Source organism: Gorilla gorilla, chromosome 1, assembly GCF_029281585.2.
Source record: "Gorilla gorilla gorilla isolate KB3781 chromosome 1, NHGRI_mGorGor1-v2.1_pri, whole genome shotgun sequence".
NCBI classification, from domain to species: domain Eukaryota; kingdom Metazoa; phylum Chordata; class Mammalia; order Primates; family Hominidae; genus Gorilla; species Gorilla gorilla.
The window spans coordinates 212212334-212226603 of NC_073224.2; the positions used below are offsets into that span (position 1 = coordinate 212212334).

The 14270-nt window shown below is 44.8% G+C and overlaps 1 protein-coding gene across 4 annotated transcripts in view; it reads right to left on the reverse strand.

Moving 5' to 3' along the window:
• FAM76A (family with sequence similarity 76 member A) overlaps positions 1 to 13812 on the reverse strand; it is a 37367-nt gene extending 23555 nt beyond the window's left edge. The window contains exons 1-5 of one of the 4 annotated variants that reach the window (XM_055389333.2): positions 13344 to 13780; positions 11964 to 12028; positions 9184 to 9285; positions 6865 to 6919; positions 5340 to 5492 (exon numbers count right to left, since the gene is read on the reverse strand). In XM_055389333.2, coding sequence (XP_055245308.1) covers positions 5340 to 5492; positions 6865 to 6919; positions 9184 to 9285; positions 11964 to 12028; positions 13344 to 13424 — 456 coding nt within the window. In that variant the 5' untranslated portion in view covers positions 13425 to 13780. Of the gene's footprint in view, positions 1 to 5339; positions 5493 to 6864; positions 6920 to 9183; positions 9286 to 11963; positions 12029 to 13343 lie in introns of all 4 variants that reach the window. The other 3 variants (XM_055389323.2, XM_019016551.4, XM_019016557.4) reach the window with 3 other exon arrangements.
• Between the last annotated feature and the right edge of the window lie 458 nt (positions 13813 to 14270).

Genomic DNA, 14270 nt, shown 5'->3' on the forward strand with positions numbered 1-14270 from the left:
CGATTACAGGTGTGAGCCACCACACCCTGCCATATGCAGTTTTTTTTATACTAGAACAAATCAGAAAATCGAGACATAATTGCCATCATCAAATCTTAATCCTTAGAGAAAAACATTTCCACGAGGTTGGCCTGAAGACACTAAGATTCTACCAGTTTTTGAGGCGTTCCATATTTAAGTAGTGTAGGCACTGTGGTTACTTCCAAGTTTTTTCTGAAGTCATTATTTGGATCTTTCCAATAAGGCTTTTCTTCTACTTGGCAGTAGGCGAACACACATCCTTCACTAACATGCTTCAGCCCCTGGTTCAGCATGCATACAATAGGGGCACCAGCTTTTCCTCCAGCATCCTTAGAACTGATAAAGTAGGTGAAAATGGTCTTGTCATTGTGGCGTTCCACAGCCCAGGTGAACTCCTCAAAGCTTCACACGCACCTCCTTGTAGTGTAGTGGGCTATCTGCAGTGTGCCTCATGGCCTATGTTGACTTAAATATAGCCCCTTACCTGCCTCTATAACCTTGTTTCCTTCCTTTTCCCCAGGTTCACTCCATCTTCTTTCTGTTCTAATCATGTGCCAAGCTCATTCTTGCCTTAAGGATTTTCCATAGCTGGTCCTTCTTCCTGGAATTTTTGTCCTCCAGAGCTTCCCATGGCTACCACCTTTTCATCATCCTAGCTTCCACTCAAATGTTATTTCCTCAGAGGTTCTCCTGATTGCCCAATATAGGCTGACTTCCCAGTCACTCTCTGTCATGTACTTTATTTCTTTATAGCACTAATATCTAAAATTTATGTTAATTTATTTTTCTCCTCACCCTTTTCTCTTTCACACACATAAATGTAAGCTCTGTGAGAGTAAGGTCTTGTCTGTTCAGTTCATTAGTTTATTTCTAATACCTGGAACAGTGTCTGGTACATGATAGGCATTTAATTTTTTGTTAAGAAACGTAACAATGAACTTTGAAACCAAACTTCAATCTGGTTCATTTCACGGTTATGGGATACGGCCTGAAAGTCTGTTTATTATTATTATTATTTTTTTTTTTTTTTTGAGACAGAGTCTTGCTCTGCCACCCAGGCTGGAGTGCAGGGGCGTGATCTTGGCTCACTGCAGGATTCAAGCTATTCTCCTGCCTCAGTCTCCCGAGTAGCTGGGATTACAGGCATGTGCCACCATGCCCGGCTTATTTTTGTATTTTTAGTAGAGACGGGGTTTCACCATGTTGGTCAGGCTGATCTCGAACTCCTGACCTCGTGATCCACCCTCCTCAGCCTTCTAAAGTGCTGGGATTACAGGCATGAGCCACTACGCCTGGCCTATTATTATTTTTTAGAGACAAAGTCTCACTATGTCACTCAGGCTGGACTCGAACTCCTGGGCTCAAGTGATCCTCCCACCTCAGCCTCTAGGGTAGCTGGAACTACCACAGAATGCCATCAGGCCTGGCTTGAAGACCTAATTTTATTTATTTTATAGATAGGGTCTCATTCTCTCACCCACATTGCAGTGCAGGGGTATAATTACAGCTCACTGGAGCCTCGTACTCCTAGGCTCAAGTGATCTTCCCACCTCAGCCTCCCAAGTAGCTGGAACCACACATGCACCACCACGCCTGGCTAATTTTTTTTTCTGTTTTTTTTTTTTGTTGTTGTTGTTGTTTTGAGATGGAGTCTCACTCTGTTACCCAGCCTGGAGTGCAGAGGCACGATCTCAGCTCACTGCAACCTCTGCCTCCCAGGTTCAAGCGATTCTCCCACCTCAGCCTGCTGAGTAGCTGGGATTATAGGCACATGCCACCATGCCCGGCTAATTTTTGTATTTTTTGTAGAAACAGGGTTTCACCATGTTGGCCAGGCTGGTCTTAATCTCCTGACCTCAAGTGATCTGCCTGCCTTGGCCTCCCAAAGTGCTGGGATTACAGCCGTGAGCCAACGTGCCCGGCCGAGATTTTCGTATTTTTAATAGTGACAGGGTTTTGCCATGTTGCCCAGGCTGGTCTTGAACTCCTGGCCTCAAGCGATCCACCCACTTCAGCCTCCCAAAGTGCTGGGATTACAGGCATGAGCTACTGCACCTGGCATTTAAGGCATAATTTTAAAACACCCTGTAAGACCTTCCCCAGGTAAGAGCTTTCATTAAAGGGTTTAAAACAATACAACTCTACTAAAAGAGAACAAACAATGAATATAAAAATTGCACATAGATCCACAAGACATTTTTTGCAGATCTGTCTCTTAAAAATAAACTTTAGAAATAAAAGAGCAGGCCGGGCACAGTGGCTCATGCTTGTAATCCTAGCACTTTGGGAGGCTGAGGCGGGTAGATCACCTGAGATCAGCAATTCGAGAGCTGCCTGACTAACATGGAGAAACCCTGCCTCTACTAAAAATACAAAATTAGCTGGGCATGGTGGCGCATGCCTGTAATCCCAGCTACTCGGGAGGCTGAGGCAGGAGAATTGCTTGAACCTGGGAGGTGGAGGTTGTGGTAAGCCGAGATCATGCCATTGCACTCTAGCCTGGGCAACAACAACAGCGAAACTCCGTCTCAAACAACAACAACAACAAAAAGAAATAAAAGAGCACTGGCCAGACGTGGTGGCTCACATCTGTACTCCCAGCATTTTGGGAGGCCGAGGTGGGCTGATCACTTGAGGTCAGTAGTTTGAGGTCAGGAGTTCGAGACCAGCCTGGCCAACATGGTGAAACCCCATCTCTACTAAAAATACAAAAATTAAAAAAAGAATAAAAAAATAAAAAAATTAGCCAGGTGTGGTGGCGTGCACCTGTAATCCCAGTTGCTCTGGAGGCTGAGGTAGGAGAATCACTTGAACCTGGGAGGCAGAGGTTGTGGTGAGCTGAGGTCGTGCCACTGCACTCCAGCCTGGGTGATAGAGTGAGACTCCATCTCAAAAAAATAAAATAAAATAGCATCCTCTGAGATTTAAACTATCAAAAACAAATCATCATAGATAACACTGAGTATTTTTCATGTACCAGATTCCGTTCTAAGAGTTTTACTAGTATCTTGACCTTTGTAACAGCACTGAGATCTGATCATCCCCTTTTACAGATGTGGAAACTGAGGCATTGATAGATTAACATGCCCAAAGTCACACAGTTAATAAGTGACAGAACTAAGATTTCAATCCACACATTCTGAGTCCAGATACCCTCCCCCTTTTCTTTTTTTTTGAGATGAAGTCTTGCTCTGTTGCCCAGGCTAGAGTGCAGTGGTGTAATCTTGGCTCACTGCAACCTCTGCCTCCCGGGTTCAAGCAATTCTCCTGCCTCAGCCTCCCAAGTAGCTGGGATTACAGGTGTGCGCCACCACGCCCGGTTAATTTTTTTATATTTTTGGTAGAGACGGGGTTTCATCATGTTAGCCAGGCTGGTCTCAAACTCCTGACCTCGTGATCCATCCACTTCAGCCTCCCAAAGTGTTGGGATTACAGGCACGAGCCACCAGGCTTGGCCCAGATCCCCTACTCTTAATCCCTAAATTTAGCTCTCTCCTAAAGTTTATGAACATGTAGATGTCTAAAAATATCTAAATACTTGAGACAGGATTGTAATTTATAAAGCAGAAAGGTAATGAATTCTAGTATAACCAGATTAGTGAAAATGAACTATTCCAATCAGTAATAATACAGGAGCCATTCACTCAGTTATATCATGTGCCAGGTTCAATATTGTTTTATATACCTATCTGAATTACATTTCCCCATGTGTTTGTGAAGTAACTACTGTTATTCCCATGGAGAAAGATGAAGAAAGTGATGCATAATGCGGGTAAGTAGCCAGGGTCATTCAGCTAGCCCCAGGAGTCGGATGGGACCCAGGTTTGGGGGACTGCTGCTTGTGCTACCTCCTGATTACTAATTCAGATTCTTCAGTATCTTGATACAGGGAAGAGGTGTCCTGGTTGGCAGGCAGGAGTATGCTGGTCAATGGAAAGTTATATCCTTCCATTGTAAGTTAATGAATTTGGTAAGCAAGAGTCAGCCCTTGAGCCCAAGCACCTCTTAAAAGCACCTCTGGCCACTGAAAAAAGAGTTTCTCAACTGCCATCTTTTATTCAACAAATACTTATTGGGCAGCTACTATGTGCCAGGCCATTGGAAATAAAGCAGAGAACGAGATGGACAAAGAGCTCACATTCTAGTCGGGGTGGACAAACATGTAACCAAATAAGCAAGACTAGTTTTCCATATGTGAGATGCTATGAAGACAATAAAATGGTATGATAAATAATGACTAAGGGAGTCAGTAAAAGGTCACTGTGAGCAGGTGGTACCTGAGCTGAAACCTGACATGAGGAGCCAGTTATGAGACTCTAGAGAAGGATGCATTAGGCACAAGGACAGACAGTGCAAAGGTCGGAGTGAGATCCGCATGTCAGACAGACTACAGGGTGGCCAGGATGGCTGGAGCAAGGTGAGAGGTAGAAAGTATGATGCAAGATGAGACTGAGAGCTGGGCATGGGCCTTGCAGGCCATAGAAGGGATTTGAGTTTTATTCTAAGCACAACTGGAAACCCGTGGAGGATTTTAAGCAAGAGAGTAATATGACCAAACTCTAAATCATTTTGATTCTATCAAGGTACACCCTTCCACATAGAGCTTCCCTCTAATGTAATCTTGTAATCTTGAATTTCAACAGATAAAAACATTTAAAGAGCCAACAGATAGAAACATTTAAAGAGCCAGATAGTAAAACTGGTAATGCCACTCCATCTTGCTTAAGTTACAATCTCTCCTTTACAGAATTCCATAGAATTCTGCCAATCACCATTTCACTTACGTGATCACTGTAATTCAATTCTCGTGAAATGTTAGAATATAATGGTCCACATTTTATGAATGAAGAAAACAAAATACGAATATCTTCTTTAAGGTCAATAATAGAACCAGGAAAGAAACTGAGAAATCTTTCTTTGTTAAATGTGTGTTTTTTTGTTTGTTTTTTTTTTTTGAGATAGAGTCTTGCTCTGTCACTCAGGCTGGAGTGCAGTGGCATGATCTCAGCTCACTGCAACCTCTGCCTCCCGGGTTCAAGTGATTCTTCTGCCCCAGCCTCCTGAGTAGCTGGGACTACAGGCGCATGCCACCACGCCTGGCTAATTTTTTGTATTTTTAGTAGAGACGTGGTTTCACCATGTTAGCCACGATAGTCTTGATCTCCTGACCTCATGATCCACTAGCCTCGGCCTCCCAAAGTGCTGGGATTACAGGCATGAGCCACCACGCCCGGCCTATTAAATGTGTTTTTAACACAGTTAGTCCACCTTAATTTCTCTGAAAGGAAATAAAGAAATCAAGAAAAACAGAGATTTACCTTCTTTCTATCATCTTTCCTGTCAAATGCACACTGCTGCTTGCACTGTTCACAAGAATAGGGTGGTCCATACTTCTTTTCTGAATTTGTGCAGCGCTGGCATTTATTCCCAATAAATGCCGCAATTATGTTGCAATACTGACAAGGTTTGGGCTTAAAAGGGGAAAAAAGAGTCAAGTAAGTATTACTTTCATAAAATACCACTGCATTTAAAAAAGCAATAATTCCTACTTTGTAGTTCATTAGTCATGGTACAAATGTATTGCCAACTTCATAAATCTGCTTTTATATTGACCAAATGAAGCCCAATTCTTTTTTATTGTTGTTGTTTTTGTTTTTTGAGTCTCGCTCTGTTGCCCAGGCTGGAGTGCAGTGGCGCAATCTCAGCTCAATGCAACCTCCACCTCCCGGGTTAAAGCAATTCTTCCTGCCTCAGCCTCCGGAGTAGCTGGGTTTACAGGTGCCTGCCACTATGCCCAGCTAATTTTTGTATTATTTCCTAGAGATGGGGTTTCACCATGTTGGCCAGGCTGGTCTAGAACTCCTGACCTCAGGTGATCCGCCTGCCTCAGCCTCCCAATGTGCTGGGATTATAGGTGTGAGCCACCACGCCCGGCCATGAAGCCCAATTCTTAATACTATGTGAAGTGTTTTTCTGCACAGGACTATTGATTTTTAAATAAATAAATAAACAAATAACAAAAACCCATTAGTATGTATGCAGAGACTTCTATGAGACATGCAACAGAACCAGCTCTTTGGAGAAACCAGCAAGGGCTTCCAAATTTCTGAAAAGGCCTCTTTGTTATTATCAGTACATAAACATGTTGGGAGAATGCTTACAAGCACATAACATCCTGAACTGTAACACTAAGAGAAAAAGAGAATCCTTCATCAAAATGACTAGTTAACTGTTACCAAACAAAGGGGTCAAAGTTATAAAAATTCATCTTGCCGGGTGCAGTGGCTCACGCCTGTGATCCCAGCACTTTGGGAGGCTGAGGTGGGCAGATCACTTGAGTTCAGGAGTCCGAGACCAGCCTGACCAACATGGTGAAACCCCATCTCTACTAAAATACAAAAATTAGCCAGGTGTGGTGGCATGTGCCTGTAGTCCCAGCTACTCGGGAGGCTGAGGCAGGAGAATCACTTGAACCCAGGAGGTGGAGGTTGCAGTGAACTTGATCGCCATTCCACTCCAGCCTGGGTGACAGACCAAGACTCAGTCACAAAAAAAAAAAAAAAAAAAAAAAAAAAAAAATTTCATCTTTCCCTTTCTCTTTCCATACTGGTCACTGAAGCCTCTCAATGAAAATTATAATCATAATCCTGGCAGTGTGACCATAAACACAGAGTTCCTTAACAATAAGCATTAGCTAAATGTGAAAGCTGAAATCAGTACCAGATATATTACACATAACCATTTATTCTAATAAAAATATTGTAATGGCATTAGTAGGCCACAGAAGGTAAGGTTCCACAAGATCCTAGTACTCACTGTTAGGTTTGAAAATATCCTACTTACCGTTCCATACAACTGCACGTTCTGAGCACATTTCTTGCATATTGTATTGGTTTTACTGTCAAGGAAGAAAGAAACACAGGCTTTTCTTAGAATATCTGAAAACTGATACCTCCTTAAGCCCAAGGAATTTGCTCATTGCTAAGGGCCAAAGTGAGATATGGTCTGGATGCTTGGTTAACACTAGTTTGAGTACCTTTCTAATAACTCTTTTATTTTTATTCAATATTTTTGAGACAGAGTCTCACTCTGTTCCCCAGGCTGGAGTGCAGTGGTACCATCTGCTCACTATAACCTCTGCCTCCCAAGTTCAAGCGATTCTCATGCCTCAGCCTCCCAAGTAGCTGGAATCATAGGCACGCACCACCACACCCAACTAATTTTTATATTTTTGATAGAGACAAGGTTTCGCCATGTTGGCCAGGCTGGTCTCAAACTCCTGACCTCAAGCAATCCATCTGCCTTGGCCTCCCAAAGTGATGGGATTACAGATGTGAGACACTACACCTAGCCTCTAATAACTCTTTTAATTATTATGTGGCTGGGCGTGGTGGCTCACGCCTATAATCCCAGCACTTTGGGAGGCTGAGGGGGGTGGATCACCTGAGGTCAGGAGTCCGAGACCAGCCTGACCAACATGGTGAAACCCCATCTCTACTAAAAATACAAAAATTAGCCAGGCATGGTGGCGCGTGCCTGTAATCTCAGCTACTTGGGAGGCTGAGACAAGAGAATCACTTGAACCCGGGAGGCGGAGGTTGCAGTAAGCCGAGACCTCACCACTGCACTCCAGCCTGGACAACAAAAGCAAAACTCCGTCTCAAAAAAACAAGTGAGGCTTTGGCTAAAATGGAGAGTGAGTTATTTCTGATTATGACATCCCCAAGTATCACTAAATAAAATTATCAGATACAGAAAACACCCTCAAAATATTATACTAAAATGGACTAGCAGGAAAAAAAAATAAATTCTCCTTAATTCGGATGAATAGTTGGGAAATTTGAGGTGACAAATAAAGTATGTGTGTCTGGAATATAAACTCAGAGATTCTATCTTTGCTAACCTTACTCTGTGCTCTCCTTCATAAGTAAAGGCATATGAAAACACCAGAGGTGGGGAAAAAGACACTATGATCAAATATTTTGTCAATATTTAGGCCGGGCACGGTAGCTCATGCCTGTAATCCCAGCACTTTGGGAGGCCAAGGCAGGCAGATCACCTGAGGTCAGGAGTTTGAGACCAGCCTGGCCAATATGGTGAAACCATGTCTTTACTAAAAATTCAAAAAAATTAGCCAGGCGTGGTGGTGTGTGCCTGTAATCCCAGCTACTGAGGGGGCTGAGGCAGAAGAATCGCTTGAACCTGGGAGATGGAAGTTGCAGTGAGCCAAGATTGCACCATTGCACTCCAGCCTGGGCAACAGCAAAACTGTGTCTCGAAAAAAAAAAAAAAAAAAAAATTTCTGATTTCTCTAAGAGTTAAGCACTGACAATAAAAACATCCTTTGCCTTGTGAAGATCCAGAGGTCCTATTACCTAAATGTGTGAATTAATAAAGCTGCCCGGGGGAAAAATCGTCTTCAAATAAAAGTCTAACTCTTCACATGAGGAGGTAAAAATGAATGTCTTATGTATAAGAACAATTTAAACAGTACTTTGGGGCTAAAAACTAATAAATCACATAAAAATCTTAAGGCCAGGCACAGTGGCTCATGCCTGTAATCCCAGCACTTTAGGAGGCTCAGCCTGGGAGTTCAAGGTTTCAGTGGGCTACAATTGTGCCACCGCACTCCAGCCTGAGTGACAGAGTGAGACCCTGTCACACACACACACAAAAAACTAGTCTATTCTCTGCTTTGTGATCATTTTCCCATATAATTCCTGTGAAAGTGACTATAAAGTTAAAATAGACAAAAGAAAAACCTCAGAGTAGAAAATATTTAAATTATAAATTATTTTTCAGGGCAATTTTCTGTTACTTTTAAAAGACAGTAAAATAAGTGAAGGACATTCAAAGAAATCTCTAGAAAGAGGATTACCATCAATGATTCTGTGATGTAGAATAGCATTTTGATTTACGCCTAGATTTACTACTGAAGGAATGGGGTAGATGTCAATATATACATATGTTCCTAACATGTTAAAAAACACGCAAAGAAAAACTAACTCTAGGCTGGGCGCGGTGGCTCATGCCTGTAATCCCAGCACTTTGGGAGGCCGAGGCAGGCAGACCACCGGAGGTCCAGAGTTTGAGAGCAGCCTGATTAACAAGGAGAAACCCCATCTCTACTAAAAATACAAAATTAGTTGGGTGCGGTGGTACATGCCTGTAATCCCAGCTACTCGGGAGGATGAGGCAGGAGAATCGCTTGAACCTGGGAGGTGGAGGTTGCAGTGAGCCGAGATCGTGCCATTGCACTCTAGCCTGGGCAACAAGAGCGAAACTCTGTCTCAACAACAAAAAAAAAAAAAAAAAAAAAGAAAAAGAAAAGAAAAACTAACTCTATGATCCATCTTGAATTAATTTGTATGTATAGTGTAAATAAACGGTCAAAGTTCCTATCTCACCCCACACATGAATTAACTCAAGATGGACCACAGACCTAAATTTAAGAGCTAACATATAAAGCTTCTAGAGTATGATTCCACTAACATGAAGTCCCAGAATAGGCAAAACTAATTTATGGTGGAAATGAAAAGTAGAACGGGGTTGCCTGGAGGAAGCAAGGGTGTGGGGATTGTCTAGGATGGGGCATGAGAAGACTCTATGGGGTGACAGTAACATTCTGTATTTTGATAGGGTTTGGGGCTACACAGATGTCTACGTTTGTAAAACTTGATGCATTTAAGATTTAAGCATGTTAGTGTAAGCCAATTTTGCCACACACACAAAAAAAGAGCTGCAAACAAATATTTAACTCTAAATAATGCTGTGCATGCTGAAGTGTTTAAGGGTCATGTATACTGATGTCTGCAACTTTAAATACATCAGAAATAAAATGAATTGATATAGTGATGGATAGAGAGATGAACAGATGGATAGGTGAATATATAGTAAAGTGTATATGATAGAATTTAAGTAGAGGGCATATGGGTGTTCACTAATTCTTTTAACCTTTTTTTTTTTGTTTGAAAACATCCATGATAGGCTGGATGTGGTCGGTCACGCCTGTAATCCCAGCACTTTGGGAGGCCGAGGCAGGCAGACTGGTTGAGCTCAAGAGTTCTAGACCAGCCTGGGCAACATGGCAAGACCCCTGCCTCTACTAAAGATACAAAAAAAAAGCTGGGTGTGGTGGTGCGCACCCCTGGTCCCAGCTATATGGGAGGCTGAGGTGGGAGGATCATTTGAGCCTAGAGAGGGGAGGTTGCAGTGAGCTGAGATCATCTCACTGCACTCCAGCTTGGGTGACAGAGAGAGACCCTGTCTCATAAAAGAAAAAAAAAATCCATGATAAAATCTTGGAGAAGATATTCTAAGAATTGAAATGACTAATTAAAAATAGGCTTCTAGGTCTAATGGATGAATTAACAAATAGATCCCACTCTCCTCAAGGCAGGATCACCTACACTCACAGAAGTTCCACAAGAATCAAACTTGGTACCAAAAAAAATCACTTTGTTGCCATGGAAATGCCCCCTAAAGATGTCTGACCACTCATACCTGCATTTCACACATTTTTTTTTTTTTGAGACAGAGTTTCCCCGTCACCCAGGCTGGAGTGCAGTGGCGCAATCTCAGCTCACTGCAACCTCCACCTCCTGGGTTCAAGCAATTCTCCTGCCTCAGCCTCCCAAGTAGCTGGGACTACAGGTGTGTGCCACCACACCCAGGTAATTTTTTTGTATTTTTAGTAGAGACTGGGTTTCGTCATGTTAGCCAGGAATGGTCTCGATCTCCTGACCTTGTGATCCACCTGCCTCAGCCTCCCAAAGTGTTGGGATTACAGGCATGAGCCACTGCACCCAGCCCATTTCACACTTTTAAAAATGAGATTTGCCCAGGCGTGGTGGCTCACGCCTGTAATTCCAACATCTTGAGAGGCTAACGAGGAAGGAATCACTTGGGCCCATGAGTAAGAGACCAGCCTGGGTAACATGGTAAAATCTTATCTCTACAAAAATAAAAAAATTAGCTGGGCGTGGTGGCACACACCTGTGGTCCCAGTTACTTGGTAGGCTGAGGTGGGAGGATCACTTGGGCCCGGGAGGTCCAGGCTGCAGTGAGCCATGACGGCTCCACTGCACTCTAACCTGACTGGCAGAGAGAGACTGTTTCAAACAAAAAAAGAGATTTGCCCAAGGAAAGTGTAATGGCAAGTGAGTTTCAAATGTGACTAGAGCTAACAGACTCTTATCAGGATTGTCACATTTCCAAAAGTATCTTCTTTGGGCTTATAAATTCTTCAATCTCTGTGTATGTACATATTGAAACATGAGGCTCATGTTTTACTGTTGTGGGATTGGTTTCTTCTTGTCAAAAAGATTATAATCACAATATAAAATGATCAAGGGTCTTAAAAAGAACTTTAAAAATTTAAGCAAGCTGGGCTTGGTGGCTCACGCCTGTAATCCCAGCACATTGTGAGGCTGAGGTGGGTGGATCACGAGGTCAGGAGTTCAAGACCAACCTGGCCAAGATGGTGAAACCCCGTCTACTAAAAATACAAAAAAACTAGCCGGACGTGGTGGCAGGCACCTGTAATCTCAGCTACTTGGGAGGCTGAGGCACAAGAATCGCTTGAACCTGGGAGGGAAGGGTTGCAGTGAGCTGAGATCATGCCACTGCATTCCAGCCTGGGTGACAGAGTGAGACTCCATCTCAAAAAAAAAAAAAAAATTAAGCAATCAATGGATAATAACTAGGAAACAATATATGTATTATATACCCTTCATTGTATATCTCACCCCACACACAAATTAACTCAAGATGGATCATAGACCTAAATATTTAGCAATTATAGTCTGTATATAATGTGATTGATTACAGATCTGTATTTTACAATGCAACTGATTATAGCATCTGTACATGAAATGCAATCAATTACAGATTTTAAGAGGAAAAAAGCCTATTAATATCTTTCATGGTCAACAAAACTCTACCTCTCCTGCTGGTACTCAGTCCTGCAGTAGGTGCACTTCACAACAGGGTGTGCAATCCGACATTCCTGAAATGAAATGAGGATATAATTTTAAAAGGCAGTCACAAATGGAAACAGCCTTCAGTAGGAAGCCGACCTGGGCACTATTTCTAGCATAGCTACTATGCTTGAGTGAGTCACTTAAACTTTCTGGGCCTTATTTTTCTCCTCTGTAATACTGGCATCACTTCCCTACTGTTGATGTGGGAGTTAAGTAAGAACTTATATGGATTATATGGAACTAGCCATAAATTGTTAAACAAATATATATATGAACAAGCCCCAGACTGGGAATCAGAAGCCGTGAATTCCAGGCCTGGTTCTTCTGCCACTGCGTGATTTTGCGGTTTACTTATGAAATGAAAGTGCTGGATTAAAATTATTATTTATATATACATAACTTCCTTAAAATCATATATACACATTTCGAGGCCAAAAAGGGCACTCAAGCACTTGCATTCCCCCAGACCTGGTATATAAAAACTGGCAAATGGAAAGTCATGACCATCTGAGGCAAAAGTGACAATTATGAGTTATCCAAATCAGAGACACAAACTCTGGATTATTGGATAACCTCAACATTATTCTTCAGCCAGTTTGGTGACTTTTTAACTGTTGCTTCACAGCACCTCTAGTCACTTAAAAAGTAAAAGTGGGATAAAGCAACTTAAAAGAAAAAGAGAAGTTGGACCTTCAGGAGTAAAAACTGATCAGCAGCTAGCCAGGGAAGACCGAAGACCACCAACTGGATGCTGAGAAGTGATCCCTCGGATCTGTGAGCCTGACTGTGGGGCTTTTTAAAACATAAAGCCTTGCTGCCTCCGATTCTGAGACTGGCCGAAAAGTGAGATGCTTAAAAAAAAAAAAAAAAAAAATCAAGCCTTGCTACCTCCGATTCTGAAACTGGTCGAAAAGTGCCCGTGAGGAGCCCGAGTTCGACACATTCCTCCAAGGCAGCACCCAACTTTGGAGTTCAGTCCCAGGAGGGGCAGGAGGTCCCCACCAGGGAGACCGCGGCGGCGGGGGAGGCAGCGCAAAGGGATCCCGAGGGCGACCAGTCAGGGCAAGCAGGGGACCCGCTGTCCCTCCCCCGACCTCACGGGGTCCGAGAACAATCCCCACGGTTGCTAAGCACCCGGACACGCCGGCCGCGGGAGCCTGGACCGGGCCCCGGCTCCCGCACGTGCTCCGCCGACCCCCAGCGGGGTGGGTGCGGCTCCTCAGCCTGGCGGGCCTGCCACACCCTGCTCCGGGGACCCCGCCGGGCGTCCCCACAGAATCTGGAGCTCCGGGCCGCGCCTCCTGCGTCCCCAGTTCCCGGCCGCCGCCCCAGCCCGCGCACCTTGCACAGCTGCTGCCCCTGAGACAGCGCCTCGAAGGGGAAGCGCTGGTGGCACTTGGTGCAGGCGTAGAGCGCCGCCATGTCCGGCCCGGGCCGCGGTCACCGACCCGCCAGCCCGGCCCGCCGATTTATCTGACAGTCTGAGGTACAACCCGGCGGCGGCTGCAGGCTGCTGGCTGCGGCAGGCGGGCGGGCAGGCGGGCGGGCAAGCGGGCGGGCGCAGGCGGGTCGGGGCGGACCCGGGCGGGCTGGGGCGGGCACGGCGACTCTAGACGCCCGCTCACTGGTGAACGTTGACGTCGATCAAGTGGGAAGGGGCGGAACACGGAGCTTTCGCCCACTCTGATTCGGTCTGGCCTGGAGTACGCCACTGTGACGCTCCAGGCCGCGATTATGTAAAGCGCAATCACGCGGGGGCGCCACCTGGAGGGGACAGGCTCCCGGCCGGGACCTCGGAAGAGCTTAGGCTCCGCCCTACTTGCTCAGCGTTCCCGCCCTCGCTCCTCCTCTCTACGGCCTCAGGCGCATCTGCGCTTCTCGCGATACCTTCGGGGATTTGTGATGTTTTGGTTTCCATGGAGCTGCCCTCTGGGAGCACGAGGGGTACAATTGGAACGAAGGCGGCGCACGGTTAAATGGGACTCTGCAGCCGTCCAAGCCCAAAGAAGGTGGGGAGCTTGGGAAAGAAGTTCCTCATAATCGGAGCAGGAGGAGCCCGCCCAGCCTCGCTCAAAGGGGGAGAGGAGACTCTGAGGGACAATTTAGAAGTGTGTCCTCAATTTAAGACACCTAAATAGGGAACTGTCGGGCTGTGGGCCTTAGGAGAGAAAAGGAGAGCCCCAGAGAGAGCACCCCTATGCTGCGGAAGAGGGACTAAAGAGATGGCAGTCCTTCCAGGAGGGATTGGACAGATATTCAGGCGTCCGG